Source organism: Spinacia oleracea, chromosome 1 (assembly GCF_020520425.1).
Source record: "Spinacia oleracea cultivar Varoflay chromosome 1, BTI_SOV_V1, whole genome shotgun sequence".
NCBI lineage: Eukaryota > Viridiplantae > Streptophyta > Magnoliopsida > Caryophyllales > Amaranthaceae > Spinacia > Spinacia oleracea.
The window spans coordinates 32,579,637-32,603,868 of record NC_079487.1 but is presented as its reverse complement, the minus strand read 5'-3'; the positions used below and the strand labels follow the sequence as shown (position 1 = coordinate 32,603,868).

The following is a 24,232-nucleotide window of genomic DNA, read 5'->3' as shown; positions in this document are numbered from 1 at the left end:
TAAAAGTCAGGCTTGATACAGTAATAGTTGGGTTATATTTGCGTAATTTTTAGCATAAAATTGACAACTTTTAATATGTTACCTAACTTTTACTAAATGTCACCAAAAACCCATGTTACAGTGGACTGACTCGGGTACGTGTCCAAGTGTCCGACCTAGTTAAATTGTGAAATTTTTCTTGGATTTAAGTCGAAAATGAAGTTTGAGAGTGTCTGAACCCATTTCGGAGTGTCGGGGATCTGAAGAAACGGATACTTGATGTAAAATGAAGAGTTGGAGTAATATACCAAAAGCCAATATTATACTTAAAGTTGAAAGTTTTTTACTTAAAGTTAATCTCGTTGTAATAAAAGTTTGGTAGACTAATATAAAATTTTCTCAACTATAACAACAAAGGAGCTAACTTTAATTGTGATTTTTCTAACTTTAATCACCAAAAACCCATATTACTTGGACTTACTGGAGTACTAGTGTCGGACACATGTACGTGTCCAAGTGTCCAAACTGGCTAAATTTTGAAAATATCCCAGGATTTAAATTGAAAATGAAGTTTCAAGTTTGAACCCATGTTAGAGGGTCGAGGGTCCGACATGGATACTTAATGTACAATGAAGAGTTGAAGTAATATACCAAAAACCAATATTATACTTAAAGTTGAGAGTTTTGTACTTAAAGTTAACCTTTTTGTAATAAAAGTTAGATAAACTAATATTAAATTTTTTTAACTATAACAATAACAGGGCTAACTTTAATTATGATATTCTTAACTTTAAGCATAGAATCAACAACTTTAAATACATATTTCTAAGTTCTACTGAACATCACCAAAAACCAATATTATATGCCATACATACACAAAAAAGGCATTATACTCTAGAGAAATATTTTTTGTGAAAATGTAAAAGTTAAGATTATTGTACTTAAAGTTAACCTAATATTAAAATTTCACGCTGTAGGTTTCTTTGCCGTCCGTTTGTGAAGAATTTTCTTCTTCTCTGGTGGTTCTACAAGGTCAGATGCATCTGGTACATTCCTTTTCAGATGTTTTCTTGAAACAAAAGTCTTCAACGGTTGTTTGTTGCCCTCTGCCGCATTGTCATTCAGCTCCAGTTGATGTTTCTCTTTGACAGTGTCCTCTGGTTGCTTGTTCTCATTGGCATTCTCCTCTGCTTGATCTTTCTCCTTGGCTTTCTTTTCAAGTTCCTTCTCCTTTTTAGCAGCTTCTTTCTTCAACTTCTCAGCTTTCTTATCGTCTGCCAATTTTTTCTTCCTCCTGCTTAACACATCTGGAATGACTATTGCTCGTTTGGAATTGAAATCAGCAACATTATTGAGAACTTCTGCCCGTTTGTCATTCATGTCTGATAACAAAAGTGTGGCACATATTTCGGCACGCATAACAATCCTTTTACGGGGCTGTATTGTTTGAAAAAAAAGGAATAACATTATCACCATCGTTTTAAAGTTTCACAATAAATAAGGCTTATAAAAGTTAAGCTAATTGCAGTAAAAGTTAGGAATTTTGACATAAAAGTTATGATTCGAAAAAATCTAACCTCTTTCAAATCAGGACAACTACATTTGATTTCTTCAAATGTCAACATACTTATCATCGTATAAATTTCACAATCAAGGTCAGAACCTTTCAGAGTCTTCCAATCGAACTCAACCTCCTCCATGGGGAACGTTCCAGTATCATCTTCATGATTATGGCCTCTCTCATCAAGGAAACTACCCAGGAGATCACACTGAAAACAAAATTAAACACATTTATTGGTTTGTAACAGAAAAAAGTAAGTTGAATCGGTAATTCGACATTCTTAAATTAACTAGAAGTAATTACCAGAGTTGTTGAAAAAAATTCCAAGTCAATGATTTGAGCTTCATCATACACAAGATTGTCCACGTGTTGCATTGTTTTGATTTTCAAATTCAACACAAATAGGAAAAATTGGCGTTCTCGAAAAAAAGGAACAAAAACCTAAAAAAACAAAATATATTGTGATGTTAATAGATACACAAAAACAAAACTTAGACTACTGAAAGTAAACTTTAACTTTGGATACCTTAACTTTAACTTCGGATTCCTAAACTTTAACTCAGATGCCTAAACTTTAACTTTAAAATCTTAAACTTTAACTTCAGAAACCTTAACTATAAGTTCAGAATCCAAAACTTCAACTTTAGATGCCTAAACTTTAACTACAGAATCCTAAACTTTTACTTCAGAAACCTTAACTTTAACTTTAGAACCCTCAACTTTAACTCTAAAATCCTCAACTTTAACTCAATTATCCTAAACTTTAACTTCAGAAACCTTAACTTTAACTTTAAAATGTTAAACTTTAACTTCAGAAAACTTAACTTTAAATTCAGAATCCAAAACTTTAACTTTAGATGCCTAAACTTTAACTACAGAATCGTAAACTTTTACTTCAGAAACCTTAACTTTAACTTTAGAACCCTCAACTTTGACTTTAAAATCCTCAACTTTAACTCAATTATCCTAAAATTTAACTTCAGAAAACTTAACTTTAACTTTAGAATCCTAACTTTTTCAGAAAACTTAACTTTAAATTCAGAATCCTAAACTTTAACTACAGATGCCTAAACTTTAACTTTATAATCCTTAACTTTAACTTAAAAATCTTTAATAAAATTTTGAGGTGATGCACAAGTAATAACTGACCAGATCAACACAGGTGATGTCAAAGCCAGAGTAGTGAACATCACTCCACTCTTTCCAACAAACCAGAAGCTGATCCATAGCAGCCGTGTTAGTTAAATCTTGCCAAAGAAGTTCCAGAATTTCCTACAAGAGAAAACAAACAAATTAGTACAACATAAACATTTCCTAAAAATACCTTAACTTTTACTAAACTACTACACAATTTAAGAAACTCACACTTTAGCGGACACCAAAACAAAATTTTGAAGGCGGTGAGGCATTTAGCATTTCATTTGCATTTATCATTAACGCCCAACACTCAATAATAGACAGATAGATCTCTTGATCTTCAGCAAGTGACAACATATCCTTTTTTTGTATCATATGTACTGGATCAAACTGATATGTGTGTTTTATATAGTGTTTTTACCCCCGTCCCTTAGTACTTTTATGCGTCAAATGAGCTCTTAGGAGCCGTTTTAAGTACTAATCTCTGTTTTTTAGTGTGCCTTGAGTTTCAGGACTACTTAGTGAGAAATTGGTCTTTTTAGACCCATTTCATGATGATTTAGGCCACTACGCGATCCCGAGGGAGTTCGGGACGATTATCGTCGACTTGCGGGAGCCTTAGATGCTTATGGTTGAGCCCCGGAAGTTAGACTCGGTGTTACGGACAAAGGATGGTTCATTTAGCCTTTCGCCCGGTTGATCTCCTTTCGCCCACCGGGCGAGCAAGCAGAAGATGCCGCAGTCAGCAGGCGCCCGACGGGCGGAGTTCTGCCCGGTGGTCACCGGGCGCCCATCAGAGTGAAGGTTGTAAGATATTTCTCCTCACCCGGTGGGCGGAAGCTGCCCGAACGTGTGCGTGCCGAAGATTGTTAGAGAGTCTCTATCCGCCCGGCGGGCAGACCTGCGCCCGACGGGCAGGTTTGAGCTGGTCGCCCGGCGGGTGGATGTCTGCCCGACAGGGCGACGACAACCCTGGGCGGTTTTTCGCGCTTTGTTTTCCGGTTTTCTTTTATTATTTTGGGCAAACTATAAATACTAAGCTTCTTTATTTTAGTTGCCACCTTGAATTCTAGGATTGAACCCTTAGTTTTATCTCTCTTAGCTTAATTTTCTCTCTAAACTTATGCAAAACACTTAGTTTAATTTTCAATAAAAATTCAAGCTTTCAATTTCCTATGTTCTTCAATTAGGTATTGTTTCTTATTTTGATTAATCGTCTTGCTTTAATAATGCTTTCAATTATGTTAATTGATTTGGTTGTTGTTAATATGCTTGAGTAATCTATTTTCTAGGGTTTGGGGATCCATGAATAATATGAAGGGATGATTGAATGATTGCAATTGTTGGCATTGTAATTGATTCCTATTGATTGGTTTATTCTACTATACAATTAGATTTGCGCAGGTTTAATTGTGATAGTCATGCAATATCAAGTTAAGATTCGAGAGATGCAATTTGATGTTTAGGCTTGTGTCAATAGGTGGAATTAGAGTTAATACGTAGCGAGAGCCCGTTAATTCTAAGTCTATGATTAGTATCGATTCGAGAGAGCATGCTAGTCTAATTAATTACTTTGTTGATTATTGTGATTGTTTATCGTCCTGGATTGTTATTTGTTGGTGTACCTATTCCCTAGATGCTTTAATTCCTATTCTTAATCGTTTAATTATCGTTCGTAGTCTTAGCATACAAGCCAACCAATTCCTGTTTCCCAATAGTCTAGTTTAGTTGATTAATAGTAGAAAGAACACTGTTTCCCTGTGGATTCGATCCTGACTTCCCTTGCTACCTAGCTAGTGGACTTAAGTTTATTTTTGATTAGGTGATACGACTTAAGCCTGTCAAATTTTGGCGCCGTTGCCGGGGAAACGGTTTTATTTTCTGTTGTTGATTGTTTATTCTAGATTATTGTTTGTTACTACTCAAGGAACCCACGTTCCTTGAGACCGGATCTCACATTGTTTTTGTAGTTTCTTTGTCTATGCCCAGGACTGTAGGTACTAGTAATCTTACTCCATTTGATCCTGAGCCCGAAAGAACCTTTCGTAGACGAAGAACTTTCATTGCACAGTGTGGGAATTACTCTGATTCTGATAATAATATTGGCAATCTTTTTCCTTCAGATACAGATTCAGTTTCAGAGATAGAGATGGGTGACGAAACTCCACCGCCACCTGCCCCACGGCTTACAGACTATTCTAAGCCAAGTCTGTCTGTGCTACCAAAGGCAATCATGCCTTCTATTGCAGCTGAGACCTTCAAGATTGAGCCTGCATTGATTAACTTGATTGAGAGACGCCAGTACGGTGGGGATCAGGTGAAGAACCGAATCTTCACATTCAGTCCTTCATCCAATACTTTTCCACCATCAAGCAAAAGGGATTGACTCCGGAGCAGACTATGGAGATACTTTTCCCGTTCTCTCTGAGTGGGAAAGCAAACTTGTGGATCAACGGGTTGAATCGGGCGGCTATGAAAATCACTAATTGGGAGTCCTTGGCCCTTGCATTCTATGTTAAATATTTCCCACCTGAGAAGACAACTCGTCTGAGGGGTCAGATAATTTCTATTTCTCAACAAGCAGATGAGAGTTTGTTCGAGGTCTGGGAGAGATTCAAGGACTTGCAGAGAGAGTGCCCGCACCATGGTTTGGATGACTGGTTTTTGATTCAGCAGTTTTATAATGGTCTGGGTAATGAGTCTAGACTTATTTTGGATTCAACTGCATTGGGGAGATTCATGCAACTTGAGGTATCTAGAGCCATGGAGGTGATTGAGGAGATGGCAATTCATAATGCCCAGTATGGGAATCCTAGAGGCCTAGCTAACAAGGGTGGTAAGCATGATTTGAATTCCATAGAACAATTAACTGCCCAATTGACTGCTTTACATTATAAGTTTGATAATATGCAAGCAGCAAATGCTCAATCTGCCCAACCTGTTAGTGTAGCTGCAATGAGTGCCCAATCCGCTACTGTCTGTGAAAGTTGTGGAATGTCTGGTCATTATGCACAGGAATGTAGGAGCTCTATTGAACAATGTAACACATTCCAGTCCTACAAACAAAATAACCCATTCCCCAACTCTTACAATGAGGGCTACAAAAACAACCCTCTACTATCCTACAGGAGCAACAATATCCAGAACCCTCATCAAGTCCAACATCCACCACCACAACAACCATACCAACCCCCACAATAACAATCCTACAAACCACGGAACAACTACAATGAACAGTCTAGTGGACCACCTGGGTTCCCTAGAAAACACACATCACCTCCACCACCACAACCTCAAGCCACACAGTCTGACCCTATGCTAGTAGAGATGAGAAATATGATGCTACAAATGCAAAAATCTCTAAGTGAAAAGGATGCGAAAATCGATGCTCTTACTGCTCACAACAAAGCATTGATACACAGTTGGTATAGATGCTACTACAATTGCAGGGAGGTCCCCCGGCCAACTTCCTTCACAGCCTGTAAATAGGGAAACTGCAAATGCTATTTTAGTGAGGAGTGGTAGGGGTTATGATGGTCCTTCTATGCTAGTTGAGGTTGATTCTGGGGTGTCTGCTAGTGGTCTGGTAAGTGAGGAAGTCCCAGAGATAGTCATGGATGGTAAGGAAGCTGAAAAGGTAGTCAGTGAAAATGAGGCTACAACTGAGGTTAAGAAGGGGACAGATATTCAAGTACCCCACCTATTGTACTCCCTTTCCCAAACCAGCAACTCAAGAATAAGCTAGACAAGCAGTTTGGAAAATTCTTGGAAGTGGTCAAAAACTTGCAGGTAATGGTTCCTTTTACTGAATTAATTTTACAGGTTCCTGCATATGCTAAATTCATGAAAGATATTTTGACCAGGAAACGTGCTTTTTGTGAGGTAGAGACTGTAGCTTTTACTGAGGAATGTAGTTCCTATTTGCAAAATAAGTCTCCACCTAAACTTAAAGACCCCGGGAGTTTTTCCATCCCATGTAACATTGGCACTGTGTTTATTGATAAAGCTTTATGTGATTTAGGTGCTAGTGTGTCTGTTATGCCCTTGTCTGTCTGCACTAAACTGAATATGGGTGAGCTTAAGGTTACTAATATCACTCTGCAAATGGCCGACCGTTCTGTCAAATACCCCTTATGTGTTTTAGTGGACGTCCCTGTTAGAGTAGGTAAATTCTATATACCTATGACTTTGTGGTATATATTCTCATTATCTTAGGTAGACCCTTCCGTCACACAAGGAAGGGTCTACCTAAGGAAGGGTATACCGTGTGAAGTAGGTCTACCTAAGGGTAAATACATGCAAGAGGACTCTCAAATTCTCATTATCTTAGGTAGACCCTTCCTTCACACGGCGGGGGCGGTCATTGATGTTAAAAGTGGGAAATTGACTTTGTCTGTTGGGGATGATAAGGTGACTTTTAATCTGAATAGTGCCTTAAAGAGTCCCATGCTAGAGGAAGAACAATGCTATCGAATTGATGTGGTTGATTTTATTATGCGTGATAACGTCTCCCAAGTTCTCGAAAGGGATCCTTTGGAGGCAGTGTTTTGTTGTGAATCTTTTGCATGTGATAGCAGTTCTTGGAGTGCTGAAGTGGATGCTCTAGAGTTTTCTCTTGATGGTGGAGGGTCTGAACCAGAGAGCACCAAATTGAAGAGGTTAGTTCGGCAGGTTTGTCCTGTTAAAGAGGTAAAGAAACCCGAACTTAAGCCTCTTCATGCTAACCTTAAATATGCATTTTTGGATGATGAACAACTTTGCCCTGTAATCGTTAGTACTGCACTTGATGCAGACCAGTTGTCCCAACTTCTTACTGTGTTGAAAAAGCACAAAAAGGCCATTGGGTACTGTTGTGGGATCTTTTACGGTGCTGGCGTGGCACGCGTTCCTCAGAGGTATCAAGTATGACCTGGCACGAACTTCTGGCAACCTGTAAAACAAGAATATTCCCGTAGAAATATTCCCTCTGATGCTTAAGTAAGTATAAGCTAGAGAGATAAGTAATTTGTAGAGAGAAGGCAGAGCAAAGATAGTTCTTAGGTTGGTGGGAATGAATTGATTGCCCCTTACCTTTGGATCTGAGCTATTTATAGGGCTAGGGTTTCTTGGGAATTGATCCCTCAACCCTAGCTGTGGGATGCGTGCCCCTTGGGGATTTAGGACACGTTTCATTTGGCCCACAATGATGAGCCTTTTACAAATTGGACCTGTCTTCATAGAGAGGTTGGGCTTTCCAAAATGGAGTTGTGCTCTTATTTCGTTTAGGTGCCAAGGTTTGGGCCCAGCTGGCCGGTATTGGTCATTGTAGCCTCTTTGGGCCTTGTGGTGGAGATATTCAAGCCCACATCAGGTACAGTATTGATGATTTAAAGGGTATTAGCCCTGACTTTTGCATGTATAGGATACATCTAGATGAAAATCACAAACCATGCATTCAACCCCAACGTCGTTTGAACCCCGTCATGCAAGATGTTGTGAAAGCTGAAGTTATGAAATTGCTTGATGCGGGTATTGTCTATGATGTGTCTGATTCTAAGTGGGTGAGTCCTGTTTAGGTAGTGCCTAAGAAAGGAGGGACAACTGTGGTTAGAAATGAGAAAAATGAGTTGATACCAACTAGGGTAGTCACAGGTTGACGCATGTGCATTGATTATAGGCGTCTAAATGTGGCTACTAAAAAAGACCATTTTCCCCTTCCCTTTATTGATAAAACGTTAGAAAGGCTAGCCTGTCACAAGTTTTTCTGTTATCTGGATGGTTATTCTAGTTTCTTTCAATTCCCATACATCCAGACGACCAGGAAAAGACCACCTTCACCTGTCCCTATGGTACCTTTGCATATTGTAGGATGCCCTTTGGTTTGTGTAATGTACCTGCTACTTTCCAACGTTGCATGATGAGCATCTTTTATGAGTTTATTGAGTCTATCATGGAAGTGTTTATTGATGATTTTAGTGTCTATGGTACTTCTTTTGATTCTTGTTTGCTAAATCTGACTAAAGTGTTGAAAAGATGTGAAGAGTGTAATCTAGTCCTAAATTGGGAAAAGTGTCATTTCATGGTTACTGAAGGGGTGGTCTTGGGGCATCTAATATCTGATAAGGGCATTCAGGTGGACCGAGCTAAGGTCCAAGTGATTGAACAATTGCCCCCTCCAGTTAATGTGAGGGGTGTTAGAAGTTTTCTTGGTCATGCGGGGTTTTATCACCGCTTTATCAAGGATTTTTATAAAATTGTTAAACCACTGACCCAGCTCCTCCTCAAGGATGCCCCGTTTGTATTTACTGATGCTTGTCTTGAGGCTTTTGACAGGATTAAACAGGCACTGATTTTTGCTCCTATCATTCGTTCTCCCGAATGGGATCTTCCGTTCGAGATAATGTGTGATGCAAGTGATTACGCAGTTGGGGAAGTTTTGAGTCAGAGAAAGGAAAAGGTCTTGCATGCCATCTACTATGCAAGTAAGACTTTAGATGATGCTCAAGTTAATTATACTACTATTGAGAAGGAGCTTCTAGCCATAGTCTATGCATAGGATAAATTTCGCACTTATCTGATTGGGTCCAAGGTGATAGTCTATACTGACCATGCGGCTCTTAAGTATCTCCTCTCAAAGAAGGAAGCCAAGCCTAGGCTTATTCGATGGATAGTACTGCTACAGGAGTTTGATTTGGAGATTCGCGATAAGAAAGGGGCTGAGAATGTAGTTGCAGATCACTTGTCTAGATTGAGATATGATGATGGTTAAGTGTACACCGATCGATGATTCATTCCCGGATGATCACTTACTTGCACTTGTCAGTCAGTCACCATGGTTCGCAGATTTTGCAAACTACATTGTAGGGGGTATTCTTCCGGCCGATCTAACATATCAACAGAAGAAGTTCCTACATGATGTTCGGTTCTACTTTTGGGATGACTCTTATTTGTTTCGTGAGACTGCGGAAGGGTTGTACAAGCGATGTGTTCTAGATTGGGAAGTCCAAGGTATTATCAGTAGGTGTCATTCTTCACCTTATGGTGGTCACCATGGACCGTCCAAGACTAATGCTAAGTTGTCACAGTGTGGTTTTTACTGGCCTACTATGTTCAAGGATGCACAGGCTTTCATTATGTCCTGTGATGCGTGCCAGAGGGCCGACACTATTTCGAGAAGGTATGAGATGCCACAGAACGGGATTCTTGAGGTTGAGGTTTTTGATTTGTGGGGAATTGACTACATGGGACCATCCCATCGTCCAAGGGTAATCTGTATATCCTTGTTGCTGTAGATTATGTGTCGAAATGGGTGAATCCGTTGCCTCGCCTACTAATGATGCTAAGACGGTCATTTCTCTGTTCAAGAAAGTCATTTTCCCTAGATTCGGAGTTCCGCGAGCTTTGATTAGTGATGGAGGGTCGCACTTCCATGAGAAGAATCTGGATGCGCTCCTGCACAAGTACAGAGTTTATCACCGCACTGGGCTAGACTACCACCCTCAGACGAGTGGGCAAGGTGAGTTCTCCAATAGGGAGATCAAATCTATCCTTGAGAAAGTGGTGGTAAAATCTAGGAAGGATTGGAGCGATAAGCTGGATGATACTCTGTGGGCATTTAGAACCGCCTTTAAGACACCCATTGGTACCTCCCCGTATCGGTTGGTGTATGGCAAGGCGTGTCATTTACCAGTAGAAATGGAGTACAAGGCTTATTGGGCAATCAAACAACTCAACATGGATGCAAAGTTAGCCGGTGAGAAGCGGTTACTTCAATTGAATGAGCTAGATGAATTCCGATTACAAGCTTATGATAGTGCTCGGATTTACAAAGAAAAGACTAAGTGGTGGCACGACAATCACATTCTGCATAGAGAGTTCGCGGTGTGTGACAAGGTTCTACTATTCAACTCTAGGCTTAAGTTGTTTCCTGGAAAACTTAAGTCTAGATGGTCTGGGCCGTTCACCGTGACTATGGTAAGCAAGTTTGGGTCAGTTGAAGTAGAGAACACTCATGGTGAGCGATTCAAAGTCAACGGGGAACGTCTGAAGTTGTACCATGATGGGGCTACTGTAGGAGTGGTTGAGGTTCATCACCTCAATCCCTCCGCCCCATAAACTGCATATTGGTAACGAGGTCGAGCGGGACCTAGAAATAAACCAGCGCTTTGCGGGAGGCAACCCGTACTTTATTGCTTTCGATAGTATAGTTTAATTTTGTGTGTTTTATAGTTTATTCTTTACATTAGAGAGGTGAGGAGAGGGTATTTTTACCCTTTTGGGTGTTTGATGATGTACAGGTGTTAGCTCCCAAGTGCGAAACATTAGAAAACATCGTAAGGAGCAAGTTCGCAAATGGCCCGTCGGGCGAAAGTCGCCCGACCGGGCGCGTGTTGAAGAAAAAGGGAACTGTCTCTTTTCGCCCGACGGGCAGCCAGGCGCCCGACGGGCGGTTTGATACGGAGTTGAGGAAATGAGAAGCGGCATAATCGTTATCCGCCCGGTGGTGGTCGGGCGAAGGCAGCCCGACCGGGCGCGTGTGGATTGGAAGCAAAATGCCGCCCATCGCCCGACGGGCGGACCTGTGCCCGTCGGGCAGCCTACGAGCTGCAGGCCCGCCGGGCGGGCACTGTCCCGGCGGGCGTGAGGAGAAAACACGAAACAAAACACGGGACTCCCTTTTCTCTCCTTCACTTTTCCTCTCAATCATCTCCTTCATTCTCTCTCACCCACCATTAAACCCCAAACCCTAAGATCTTCAAAGCTCCATATCTCCCTCATCTCTCACCCAAATTCATCAATCCACATACCAAATTCATCCTCGTAACATCCTCTTCAACCTCCACTAAACAATTTTCAACCTTACTCACCACAAAAAACCTAAATTCCACCAAAAACCTCAAATATTCAAAAATCCTCAACTATGGGTTCTAGGCCAAAGAGGACTTGCATGGGAGCATCTAGGAGGCAAGAGGAGGCTTCCACAAGCCGTGCACCACCACCACCTAAGTTTGCACCGGATCCGGCTTTCCCGGACATGGTTCTTGTTAGTGAGGAGCAACAAGCTCGCCTTGCACACCTCAAGCTTCGTAAGGTAGTCCCTACTCGATTTATATGCCAAAAAACTTTAAATGATATGGGTATTGAGAGGGATGTCAAGAAATTATTTTATGGGGTCGGCATGAAGCATATGTTTTCTATGGTTAGATTGACATTTAGAAATCTTACTCTTGAATTTCTGAGCTCCTTTAATGTCAAAAAGAATGGATACAAGGATGTCACTAGAGTGTCTTTTCGATTGCTGAATACAAGTTTTGATATGCCTATTAAAGATTTTGGTGCGATATTTGGTTTGTCTGTTGAGCCCAATAGGTTCCCCGGGGAGGGGCATAATAATAGTACTGTGTGGGGGAAGTTGACTGGGGAGTTCAATCCCAATATCATGCAACATTTGCACGCCTCTAGCGTGCAACACTCCGTCCCTTTTGTTTGGTTCCGGTTCATGGCATTTACAATTTTTGGGAGGGACCAAAAGGAGAATGTGAGAAGCACGGAGCTGGAGGTGCTTGGGGGTACTTGTTGGATGGTGATGATGGTTATAGGATGACTTTGGCCCATCATTTAGCCAGTCAGCTGCTTACTACTGCCACCCACCGCTACTTGACCGATATTGCTCTAGGGGGTTTGGTCACCCACATTGCCATAGCGGTGGCACACTTTGCTGAGAGGGACCATGCTGCAGTCCGGGGTAACAATCTGTTGGACATAGAGTATTTTGGGAGTCTTTACAGGGTACACTCTGAGTACGGGGCACTTCTTCCTGGTCAGATGTTATGGATGTTCCAGAGGAACGCCCTTTTTACTCTACCAGACACTTCAGGGCTCACCCGTTTTGAGAGGGGTCAGTCCCATTACATGTATGTAGGTGAGCAGGCGCCACCACTACCTGAGCCCCAGCCCCAACCACAGCCCGAGGCCGCGCCTCGTACCTACTTCTCTAGGGGTGGGCGCAGAGAGAGGGAGGCAAGACAGAGAGGTAGTCCGGCTCCACAGGGGGAGCAAGGGTCATTGGAGGAGCGTATGGATAGGTTGGAGATTCGCTTCGATCACTTTGAGAGTGATCACCAGAGGGCCATGTTCCCCATATATGACCACTTTGCTCGAGAGGGTGTCGTGCCTCAGGAGGCCAAACATCCTTCATGGTTTGGTTACCCGGCGGAGGGCTATGGAGTCCCGGGCGCTAGGGGCACCTTTACACCCACATGCTGATGATGATGGCCAAGGCCATCAGTGATGCTGTTGATGATGAGGGTGGTTCGGTACCCCTTGAGCCAATGAGGACATTGTCTGATTTGGTTTGGGATGGGGGGGGGGGGGGGGGTTCATATTACCTGTACATATTAGGTATGTTTTCTTTTCATTTCATGTTTTCTTATTTAATTTGGTGTGTTTTGTGTGTTTATTGCTTTCTACTCCCTCCGTCCCGGAATACTTGACCTGTTTTCCTTATCGGGTCGTCCCTTAATACTTGACCTGTTTCTAAAAATGAAAATATTCTAACAATATCATATTATTTCTCACTCCACCCCTATTAACCCACTTACCCCCTACTCTATACAAAAAATAATTAAACATTCAACCCCTACTCTCTCCCAACCCCACCTCTGAACCCATCTCCCACTAACTACATTAAAATAATACCCCACTATCAACTACTACCTATTAAATTAAATAAGTCAATTCAAGTCCCTTAAACTCTGTGCCGGTCAAATCGGATCGAGTATTCCGAGACGGAGGGAGTAGATTAGTTTATCGCTAAAAAAAAATAGAAAATACAAATATACGTTCTGATCAATGAGATTTAGACAATTAACTCCTTATGCCCCTTTGGTTCGAAAATGTATTTTGATGATTCAAGTTGATAAGACAGGTGAGCATCATGGATTGACTTTTTGATGTATGAACTACAGTTATATTGACTCATTTCAAAGGCCAACTTTGTCCCACTTTTCATATGTATAATGCTGGATTGTGGTTAGCTGTGAGATTTTGAGCCTTGATTTTTCAGAGTGCTTAATTCCTGGTGTTGCATTGATCTGAGTTTTTGGTTTTCGACTATTAGTATGCTTAACACACTTGCACTTTGAGCATGATGAAAGGCCATTCTTTAGGAGGCTTTCAGACGATCTTAAATACATCTGTTCCTGCTTTTTCTTTCCCATGTTTAGCCTTGACCATTTCTTTCATGTAACTCCACAAAATAGCCCTTATTATCCCCGTTGGTTACTTATCCCGAGTCTAGCTTGGGGGAACTATCATTTGTTAGTATCGGTTCGTTTTGTTGAGATGGTTGGCTTTAAAGGCCTAGGTTACTCAAGGTTGTATTTCTGTGTACTCGAGAAGTTAGCAAGGAAAGAGGTGTAATCATTAGTTGGCACCTAAAGTGTGTGGTTATCGGTATTAGGGTTTGTACATATCTAGTTATTTATTTTCGTCGTTATATACATTTCAAAAAAAATATATATATGTCATTCATTTTGTAGTATTAGAAAAGCAAGGAAAAGGGTAGAAGTTGGTTCATACTTCGAAATTTGTTGGTTACTTCCTCTCTTATGGTGTTATTTTGGTTATTGATGAGTTATGGTTTCCGGAGATGATTTCGATATATTGGTTGGTTGTTTTTGCTCCCCAAGCTAGACCTTACACTCTCACATATCCAGAATATTCCTTACCCCTTGTTTATACCCGACCAACATTACAAGCCTATATAATGACCTTTTTGAGCATCGTGCAATGTGTGTATAACAATAGGTTGAAAATAGTCGTTTATCAAGGGCCAAAGAGCATATGCGCATTCCGAGTCGACTCCGGTGTAGGTTGAGTGTTCAGGAGAACCTTCAAAGACACTAGTGTTGTGAGTTGGGAGGGGCTACTACTCATTTGATAGTATGCATGTTCATAATGGGAAGGTGAGTGAACGGGCAACAATTGGTTTGCTTAGCCCGCCACATAACGAGAGGACTAGAGATTTCGATCATGATATTTGCTTGCCTTGCTTGAACGTATGTCTTGTGAGCCTTGCTTGAACTTTGTACCGGCTGATGTGTAACTGTGGGGACTAGAGATTTCGATCATGATATATGCTTGCCTTGATTTGACTTTTTTTATCGTCCATCCTTTTGCATAGATTTTGGGGTGAGTTAATCGTTTATGTCTCATTGATGCTCTTTGCTTAGGGACAAGCAAAGGTTTAGCTTGGGGGAATTTGATATGTGTGTTTTATATAGTGTTTTTACCCCCGTCCCTTAGTACTTTTATGCGTCAAATGAGCTCTTAGGAGCCGTTTTTAGTACTAATCTGTGTTTTTGAGTGTGCCTTGAGTTTCAGGACTACTTAGTGAGAAATTGGTCTTTTTAGACCCTTTTCATGATGATTTAGGCCACTACGCGATCCCGAGGGAGTTCGGGACGACTATCGTCGACTTGCGGGAGCCTTAGATGCTTATGGTTGAGCCCCGAAAGTTAGACTCGGTGTTACGGATAAAGGATGGTTCATTTAGCCTTTTGCCCGGTTGATCTCCTTTCGCCCACCAGGCGAGCAAGCAGAAGATGCCGCAGTCAACAGGCGCCCGACGGGCGGAGTTCTGCCCGGTGGTCACCGGGCGCCCATCAGAGTGAAGGTTGCAAGATATTTCTCCTCGCCCGGCGGGCGGAAGCTGCCCGACCGGGCGCGTGCCGAAGATTGTAGAGAGTCTCTCTCCGCCCGGTGGGCAGACCTGCGCCCGACGGGCGGGTTTCGAGCTGGTCGCCCGGCAGGCGGATGTCTGCCCGACCGGGCGACGACAACCCTGGGCGGTTTTTCGCGCTTTGTTTTCCGATTTTCTTTTATTATTTTGGGCAAACTATAAATACTAAGCTTCTTTATTTTAGTTGCCACCTTGAATTCTAGGATTGAACCCTTAGTTTTATCTCTCTTAGCTTAATTTTCTCTCTAAACTTATGCAAAACACTTAGTTTAATTTTCAATAAAAATTCAAGCTTTCAATTTCCTTTGTTCTTCAATTAGGTATTGTTTCTTATTTTGATCAATCGTCTTGCTTTAATAATGCTTTCGATTATGTTAATTGCTTTGGTTATTGTTAATATGCTTGAGTAATCTATTTTCTAGGGTTTGGGGATCCATGAATAATATGAAGGGATGATTGAATGATTGCGATTGTTGGCATTGTAATTGATTCCTATTGATTGGTTTATTCTACTATACAATTAGATTTGCGCAGGTTTAATTGTGATAGTCATGCAACATCAAGTTAAGATTCGAGAGATGCAATTTGATGTTTAGGCTTGTGTCAATAGGTGGAATTAGAGTTAATACGTAGCGAGAGCCCGTTAATTCCAAGTCTATGATTAGTATCGATTCGAGAGAGCATGCTAGTCTAATTAATTACTTTGTTGATTATTGTGATTGTTTATCGTCCTGGATTGTTATTTGTTGGTGAACCTATGCCCTAGATTCTTTAATTCCTGAATTCTTAATCGTTTAATTATCGTTCGTAGTCTTAGCATACAAACCAACCAATTCCTGTTTCCCAATAGTCTAGTTTAGTTGATTAACAGTAGAAAGAACACTGTTTCCCTGTGGATTCGATCCTGACTTCCCTTGCTACCTAGCTAGTGGACTTAGGTTTATTTTTGATTAGGTGATACGACTTAAGCCTGTCACAAACCAGACCAAAATTTCCCCCAAAAAAAAAAAAAATCAAAGTTAAGCTTTATTAAGTTAAAGTTCTTGATACAACTCATGTTCCTCTTGTAAAAACGCATGAAATGTCCGACATGGAATGGTTTAGTGTAAACCTTACCACATGGAATTCCAACTTTAGCCTTGCCATTACAGAAAGAAGAGTGTATAATGGAATGATAACCGACAGTTGGATCGTAAAATTTTAATTCTTTTGAAGCAGTTTCATCACTTGGAAGAGGGTCAGCACTTGGAAGAGGGTCAGCATTTGGAAGAGGTTCAACACTTGGAAGAGGTTGAACACTTGGAAGAGGTGCAACCGGCTGCTCAGATAAGTTTGGTTGTACATCAACCTCCAGAGTTGTGCCTGTAATAGAATAAATGGTTTCTTATCATTTAATCTAAAAAGGTTAAAGTTTTTTTTGGATATTTCTAACTTTTCAATATATAGTAAACTGAAATATAGTAAAGTTGCACCTGCATTGGTCTGCTGAGTTGGATCAGTGATGGCATCAACAATACGAGGTTCTTCACACTGTACAGCAGTCTCGTTAGCGATTTCGTTGACATTAATTTCATGAAGAACTTCTTGAATCTTTTCATTTGGACTAACATCTCGAGGTATAGCAGAAGGTTTTCCATCACAAGCTATATTCTCCAAACCTCCTGGCATAGACTGAACTGAAAGTGCCATCTCAGCCAATTCTTGCATCATGGCGTAATACCTCGGATCCAAATCATCATCCGGCAACAATGAAGATGAACGGCGCCTCAGTGCTGATTTAGCTTCAAGTTGTTTCAAATGAAAATTTGAAACAATTTCCAAGTTCCTCTTCATTCTCAAAAACTCCGCATGCATTTCCTTCAACATTCAGGAAAAATTAGACTTTTTGAATTAAAAGTTAGACTTTTGGAATTAAAAGTTAAGACTTTTGGAATTAAAAGTTAGACTACTGAAACCTTGCCATTAACTACTGAAACCTTAACTTTAACTTTAGAAACCTTAACTTTAACTTTAGAATCCTAAACTTGAAGTTCAGAATCCTTAACTTAAATTTAGAATCCTTAACTTTAACTTTAGAATCCTCAAATTTAAATTTAAAATCCTTAACTTTAACTTTAAAATACTTAACTTTAACTTTAGGATCCTTAACTTTAACTTCAAAATCCTCAACTTTAACATCAAAGTCCTTAACTTTAAATACATAATCCTTAAGTTTAACTTTAGAATCTTTACCTTTAACTTTAAGACCTTTAACTTTAGAATCCTTAACTTTAACAACAAACTTCCAAACTACAATAAAAAATTTAATCAAATATAAAATAACTATAAAAATGTTGAGAAGAAACTTACATCAGTTGCAATTGATTGAATTACTGAATTTGACAATTGACCATCAGGAATGATGAACCGTATATGGTTCTCATCATCATCGGCAGCATCATTCCTACCACAAATTTGGCAAAACCTTCTTCAAAACCCAACTTTTGACAAATAGGGTAGGTCACAGTATTTAATATACCACTGCCAAAGCAAGCTGAATCCTTTTCCAAAACAAGCCTTTCGTGAATTTTGGTACCAGACCAATGCTTCATCAACGGAAGACTACAACTCTCTGCAATGCCCCTAAATTGAAGGCGATGAAAATAGACAACTTGTAAAACCCATAAACAACCTCCAACATTACCCTGGCAGCCTGAAGTTTTATACTTCCTAATAGCTCGACAAAGTCTCTCATGGACATATCCACACCATTACACTAATCAAGATTCTTTATTTCATCTACATCCTCAAGAACTTTAACTAAACCCAAATCAGAAGTCCTATTAGCTATAGGAGCTAAGAAAACAGAGAATGCAAACATCACAAATATTCGCTTGAACATTTCTCCACCATCCTCTAATTCACCCATCTTAATCTCCAACAGACGCAGTGGAATGGTTGCATTTTTTTAACTTGAAAGTAATATCTCCACTGATTTTTCAAACCTACATCCTTAACCCTAGTGCTGCTATCTACAATAGTGTTGTCAGAATGTAATGGGAGAAGAAACACATCATGCACATCACATGGACTAAATATGAATTCCTTTCCAGCTTCTATTTTAAACAACCAACTAACAGGATCAAAATGATCAATCAACCAGGGAAATAATGTTGTATCTAACTTAGAAGTTTGCGTAGGTAAAGATAACAACCAACTGAATCCAATTTCCGAAACAACCTTAATTTGATTTGAATTGAATTTTTGCATGACAGCTGACAAAGCAGTTGGTCTACACTGGGTAGTCATGTTTGAAGTACTGCAACCCCCTTCCAAGCTGAAAAAAAGTTAAACAGGTAAAAGTTAGACTTTTAGCAGCTAAAGTTTGGTTATTAACAGTAAAAGTTAGGTTTCAGATGATGGAAGAATTTCTTAATATTTACAAAAAATACCATAACTTTAACCTACATAAGTACAACTTTAATATTTAAAAGGAAAAAGTTGTCTTTTAGCAGGTAAAGTTAGGTGAAAAAAGTCAAAATCCTTAACTTTAACTTCAAAATCCTTAACTTTAACTTCAAAATCCTCAACTTTAAGTTTAGAGTCCTTTACTTTAACTTCAAAATCCTTAACTTTAAGTTCAGAATCCTTAACTTTAAATTTAGAAATATTAACTTTAACTTTAGAATCCTAAACTTTTAATTTAGAATCCTTAACTTTAATTTCAAAATCATAAACTTTAACTTTAGGATCCTTAAATTTAACTTTAAAATTCTTAACTTTAACTTCAAAATTCTTAACTTTAACTTCAAAATTCTTAACTTTAACTACAAAATCCTTAACTTTAACTACAAAATCCTTAACTTTAACTTCAAAATCCTCAACTTTAAGTTCAGAGTCCTTAAAACTTCAAAATCCTTAACTTTAAGTTCAGAATCCTTAACTTTAAATTTAGAAATCTTAACTTTAAATTTAGAATCCTAAACTTTTAATTTAGAATCCTTAACTTTAATTTCAAAATCATAAACTTTAACTTTAGGATTCTTAACTTTAACTTTAAAATTCTTAACTTTAACTTTAAATTTCTTAACTTTAACTTCAAAAATCTCAACTTTAACTTCAGAATCCTTAACTGTAACAGCCCGCCCTTAACGAGCTGCTTTCTAAACACACTTAGTCTTAATTTAAACAAACTCAACGTAATTACAACTTTAAACTCTGCTAAACAAACCTTAACTCTTCAAAAAAACTTCAAAAAATTTAATCACAGTTTAGCTCATCTCTAAGACCTTTAAACTTAATTAGTTATTAAAAATTTCAGCAGCACTTCCCCTAAATATGGACGACCTAAAATATTGTTTAGGAAATTACGTCAGATTTTCTTTCACCTGCTATTACATCATTCCAGCATATAACATTTCCCAAAACATCATTAGAGTGACACCAACTCAACAAGAATATATAATCCATAAACAATAACCAAAAGAAAAAAAAACTCTAGAAACAAATAATACAACCCATTAATAATTAGGAAGGACTTAAATACACTTAGAGAATCTATATGCCCGCCTTGAAACATATAAGGCCTCTGGAGGACTCTACGCACCTTGAACCTGAACTGAGACTTGATTCTCGCTGCCTGCAAAACATTTTAACTCTGCCCCCACCAGGACAGGTTCATTAAACAAAATCAGCGGAAATCTGAGTACACATATCCAACCTAAAATGCATTTGATAGGTGGCTCAAATTGATTTTAGTTTTAGTTTTTATGTTTTGCTTTGAAAAGCAACTTCGCTTATCGAACTCAATTGGAAAACATAACTTGATAAAACGTTTCATTCAAATCGATTTCATGAAATTTATAGACATTCATAAGAAATTTATAACTCGTTGCGAAAACATAATAGCTTACACAATCGCAACATATTAGCTTACTGTTGGGGAAAGTGAACACGAACAGAGAGGGGTTATTCAACCAATTGTCTCTATTTGGTGGGGGTCGTCACCCTCCTGATAAGCATACGCTTGAAAGACTTAACTGGGACATGTACCTAATTATGGGTCTATCCCGCCTCTACGAGTCTACTTTGTAGCACTCGCTTTACGGCCAAGCCGCTTTAACGGGTCTATCCCGCCGAACTACGGGTCTACTTTTGTAGCACTTGCTTTACGGCCAAGCCGCTTTAACGGGTCTATCCCGCCGAACTACGAGTCTACGATTGTAGCACTCGCTTTAAATGTTTTTCATCACCGACGCATGTGAGCATTATGCAACACATACACGGCTACTTTCCCCTACTTAAGCATTTTATTACCAATTTATGCAATTTCATTCTCAAAATATCATTCGCATTCCCATACTCATGTATTAGCTTCATTCTCATCATATCTCAACTCAATTAATTTCTCAGAATAAATCCTCAACCCAATTAAATATCAATCTCAAGACTTTCTCTTACACTTAATCAAACTGTAATGATCTAATTAGAATTTGAACACTCCTCTCAACTAATCCCTTTTTAACTTAGAATCAATCCTTATCCTTGGCTATACTCTAGACCATTGTTTAATAATTGAATGCTAATGAGTGATACTCCTTTAAGATCCCAAGGCTATCAATAGGGCATCCTTTCCTCGAATCTGAATTCATTATTTAATAGCTTAGTGTGCCTGAAATGTATTTAATAAATAATTACATGTAACTTAATTGCTTCAAATAAACATTAATATTCATAGAACTTTAATTTTTTATAGAAAGTCTACTACCTATATTTCAAACTCATAAGTTATAAAACACGAAAACTTGATTATTAATTTTTAAGTACTTCGTTTACTCTTTATAATAACTCCTTTTAAAACTTGTTAAATATTTCTTTATTTGCAACTATTGTCATTTTAAGAACTCGAACAAATGGAAAACATTTTAGTATAATAGTTTCAACTCTTAAGTTAATTAAAAATACTTTAACGTTGTTCAAAACTAGTTTAAGATCCATAAATAGTAAATTTAAGAAACACATGTGTGTTTAGAAAACTCCACTACGTTAAAGATTTAGGAAAAACATGTTCACGCTAAAATATATTTCAATTACCGTTATTCAAATATATATGCTCTTTAAAGACCTTTTTCGACATTTAAAGCTATTCCTAGTTTGTAACTCACGATTTAAAGTATACGTTTGACTTTTAGAAAACTCAAAATAAAAGTGGTTTTACTAAATAAATTATGAAATATCTTCTACAAGAAATATCTCCTTTACAAGATAAGTTAAAATATGTTTTTCAGTTACATACTCAATATAGTTTAGTCCCCTTAGTTCTAACCTTGTGATTTCTTCATTATTAACATGCAATAGACAATGACTCATATTAATACTCGATGCAACCTCATGACTTCTTGAGTTCGAATCCACTTGAATTACCATTGGCATCCTCATTTCTATTCCTCTTATTTCCATACCTCTTCTTAAACAATTTAATTCATTTGTGTACTTCATATTTTACCTTGACGTTATCTATTTCCTTTATTCAACCCAAAGTACTCTCGATTGGTTCAATACCTAGAACCAACATTCTTAGCTCTCTTCTAAATATTTCAAACTTAAACTATTTCTCTCTTGAATTTAGAAAATGCCATCAACATTCATTTAATCAAACCAAGATTCTTAAAAGCATTATAATTCATTTCCAAAGAACGATTTAAATTTTGGAAAGCACAATTCAACTTGTAAGGCACAATTCAAAAATCCATACATATATACATGTTCATATTAAATAAAAACAAATTATAATTTCAACATTGAAGATGGTTGGACAATGTGTACCTTCAATCTCCGCACAAAATTTCCAAGAGTTATACACTCGATCAACAAACTCAAGTTATACTTCACCATTCTATCTCCCTAGTGGACTTCCAGTGATTCATCTTGACAAATAAAGGCACAATCAATAAGCTATGTATTCGCATTGATTTAAAAGGAAAACTGAATTTAAATTCCTTGGAAAGAAAATCTTAAGTAAAATTCCAGGAAACTTAATAAAATCGGATGGGATGCTGAATTCGGCAGTAGCCTATTAATGTTTTTTTTTTTTTTAACTACTAAATCAATATAATCAAACCATAAAATCTTAAATATATTATTATTTAGTATATTATTTTACAAAACAAAACAATAACTTGGAATTGCTCAATTACATAATCGAAGTGACTTAACTAATTTACTGAAATCTTCTATACATTATCAAAGTAGTAACCCAATAACAATTATAATTAAATTCCAGAGGCTTACAATTGAATAAAGCCTAACTTGAAATAGATGGGCTAGAATCAGGCTAGAATCAAGCTAGGATAATTCTCATAAGAGTTTGGGAAGGAAGAGGAACAACAACAATGAGATTACCTTCAAATCACCGGTGGCTCGAGCCACCGAGCTTCGTCGAGCAAAGGAGAGATGAAGCAGGGCACCAACAACGGAGGAGGTGGTGCGCCGAACAAGAGGAAAGAGACCAATTAAAATAAGTTAGGGTTTGCTCAATTTGGGGTTTTTAATTTACCCAATTTAATTGATTAATGGAATGGGTTAGAGAGATTACCAATTAGAAACGAAGTATTATTGATGGTGGACTCGCGACCACCGTTGGTGGTGGAGATACGGACAGCAGCCGAGAGAGGAAGAGCAAAGACAAGAGAGGATGAGAGCAGAGCTACAACCACAACCGCAAAACAATGAACAACTAAGCAACATCAACAAGTAGGTTTGGCGGTGGACTCCGGCGGTGAGGCAGTGACAGCATCGACAAAGGAGAGAGAGAACGACGGTGAAGGGAAGGTAAGAGGTCGGGTAAGGAGAGAGAATGAAAGTGAAGGAGAGGGGATTGATCTCCTGGTTTCTTTTTTTCTTTCTTTGGAATAAATGACAACTAAGAAATAAGGTAGGCATTTGGCATCCCCTTGGGAAAACACATGGCAAACAAAAGAATAATATTGACCCTAGCTTGGTTAACAAAGTTCAATTAAAATCCAAATTATTTTTTTTCAAGCTTACTTGTAAATAATTTGATTTTAATCATTTAAATAAAATCCTTGTCAAATTAGTTTAATAATTAGCTATTTGGGAAAGAAAAACAAAAAAAATAAAATTATCAATAATAATAAAATTTAAATTTCCCACTAACAATGAAACCCCAAAACAATTAAATCTCGATTTAGTTTTCAGAAAATAACTTTTAAGAGCGAGCTTAAGACGGTCATTATATTCAACAATAAATTAAGAGCTGCTTAAAAATCAGGGCTATTACATTAACTTTATATCATTTCAATAACTTTAAGGCACACAAATACAACTTTACACAGAAAAGGTCAATTTGAGAAATAAAACAAATTGGAAAACTCACATCTGGACATCATTATTAGAATCAACAGGAACATCAGCATCCACCTCAGCCTTAATCCTTGCCTTCTTCCCTTTGGCTTTTATTTCAACCAACTCACACTTGACCATTACTTTCTTCTCCATGACTCCCGACTTCTTCTTCCCTTTGCCTGTCGGTTTAACATTAGTCTCTTCAGCCTCATCATCCAAATCAGCATTAACATCCTCGTCCTCGTCCTCATCAGTATTAACTTCCTCATCATCTTCATAAGGAACATCGTCATCATCATCATCATATTCAATATTATCTGAATCTGGATATTATATTTCCTCATCTTCTTGTAAAATCTCCTTCTTATTAGCAGTTTTAGTTCTCGGCATGATTCAATGATGTCAATAATCACTGCAAAATTTAAACTAACTTAGATAAAAATTTGGAAATATAAAAGTAATAGATTTAGCTGTTAAAGTTAAGATATTAA

The 24,232-nt window shown here is 38.4% G+C and overlaps 1 protein-coding gene and 1 pseudogene across 7 annotated transcripts; both read right to left on the bottom strand.

The window, feature by feature from the left end:
• Positions 1–734: 734 nt before the first annotated feature.
• LOC110797587 (uncharacterized) lies at positions 735–23,336 on the bottom strand. Of its 7 annotated transcripts, XM_056835241.1 has the most exons (9): positions 22,972–23,329; positions 22,779–22,809; positions 22,203–22,303; positions 19,984–20,034; positions 18,618–18,714; positions 2,690–2,812; positions 1,844–1,981; positions 1,557–1,748; positions 735–1,416 (listed from the first exon to the last, which is right to left on the bottom strand). In XM_056835241.1, the coding sequence occupies exons 4-9, from the start codon at positions 20,025–20,027 to the stop codon at positions 946–948; spliced, it is 1,065 nt and encodes a 354-aa protein (XP_056691219.1). In that variant the 5' UTR covers positions 20,028–20,034; positions 22,203–22,303; positions 22,779–22,809; positions 22,972–23,329; the 3' UTR covers positions 735–945. The 7 variants fall into 7 exon arrangements, with proteins under 7 accessions (XP_056691219.1, XP_056691220.1, XP_056691218.1 ...); XM_056835242.1 differs by lacking the exon at positions 22,203–22,303 and having other exon boundaries at positions 22,972–23,336; XM_056835240.1 differs by having other exon boundaries at positions 22,779–23,316.
• Positions 5,229–5,328, bottom strand: LOC130466545 (uncharacterized; annotated as a pseudogene).
• Positions 23,337–24,232: the final 896 nt, after the last annotated feature.

Excerpts from the sequence above, each read along its gene's own strand:
- LOC110797587 (XM_056835242.1), bottom strand. The coding sequence starts at position 20,027 with ATGTTTTGCAGGCAGCGAGAATCAAGTCTCAGTTCAGGTTCAAG. Across the intron at positions 2,813-18,617 it reads TCAATTCAAATCAAATTAAG|GAAATTCTGGAACTTCTTTG; the intron begins GTTGTTTCGGAA and ends TTTCTCTTGTAG. Across the intron at positions 1,417-1,556 it reads GTTGTCCTGATTTGAAAGAG|CCCCGTAAAAGGATTGTTAT; the intron begins GTTAGATTTTTT and ends CAAACAATACAG.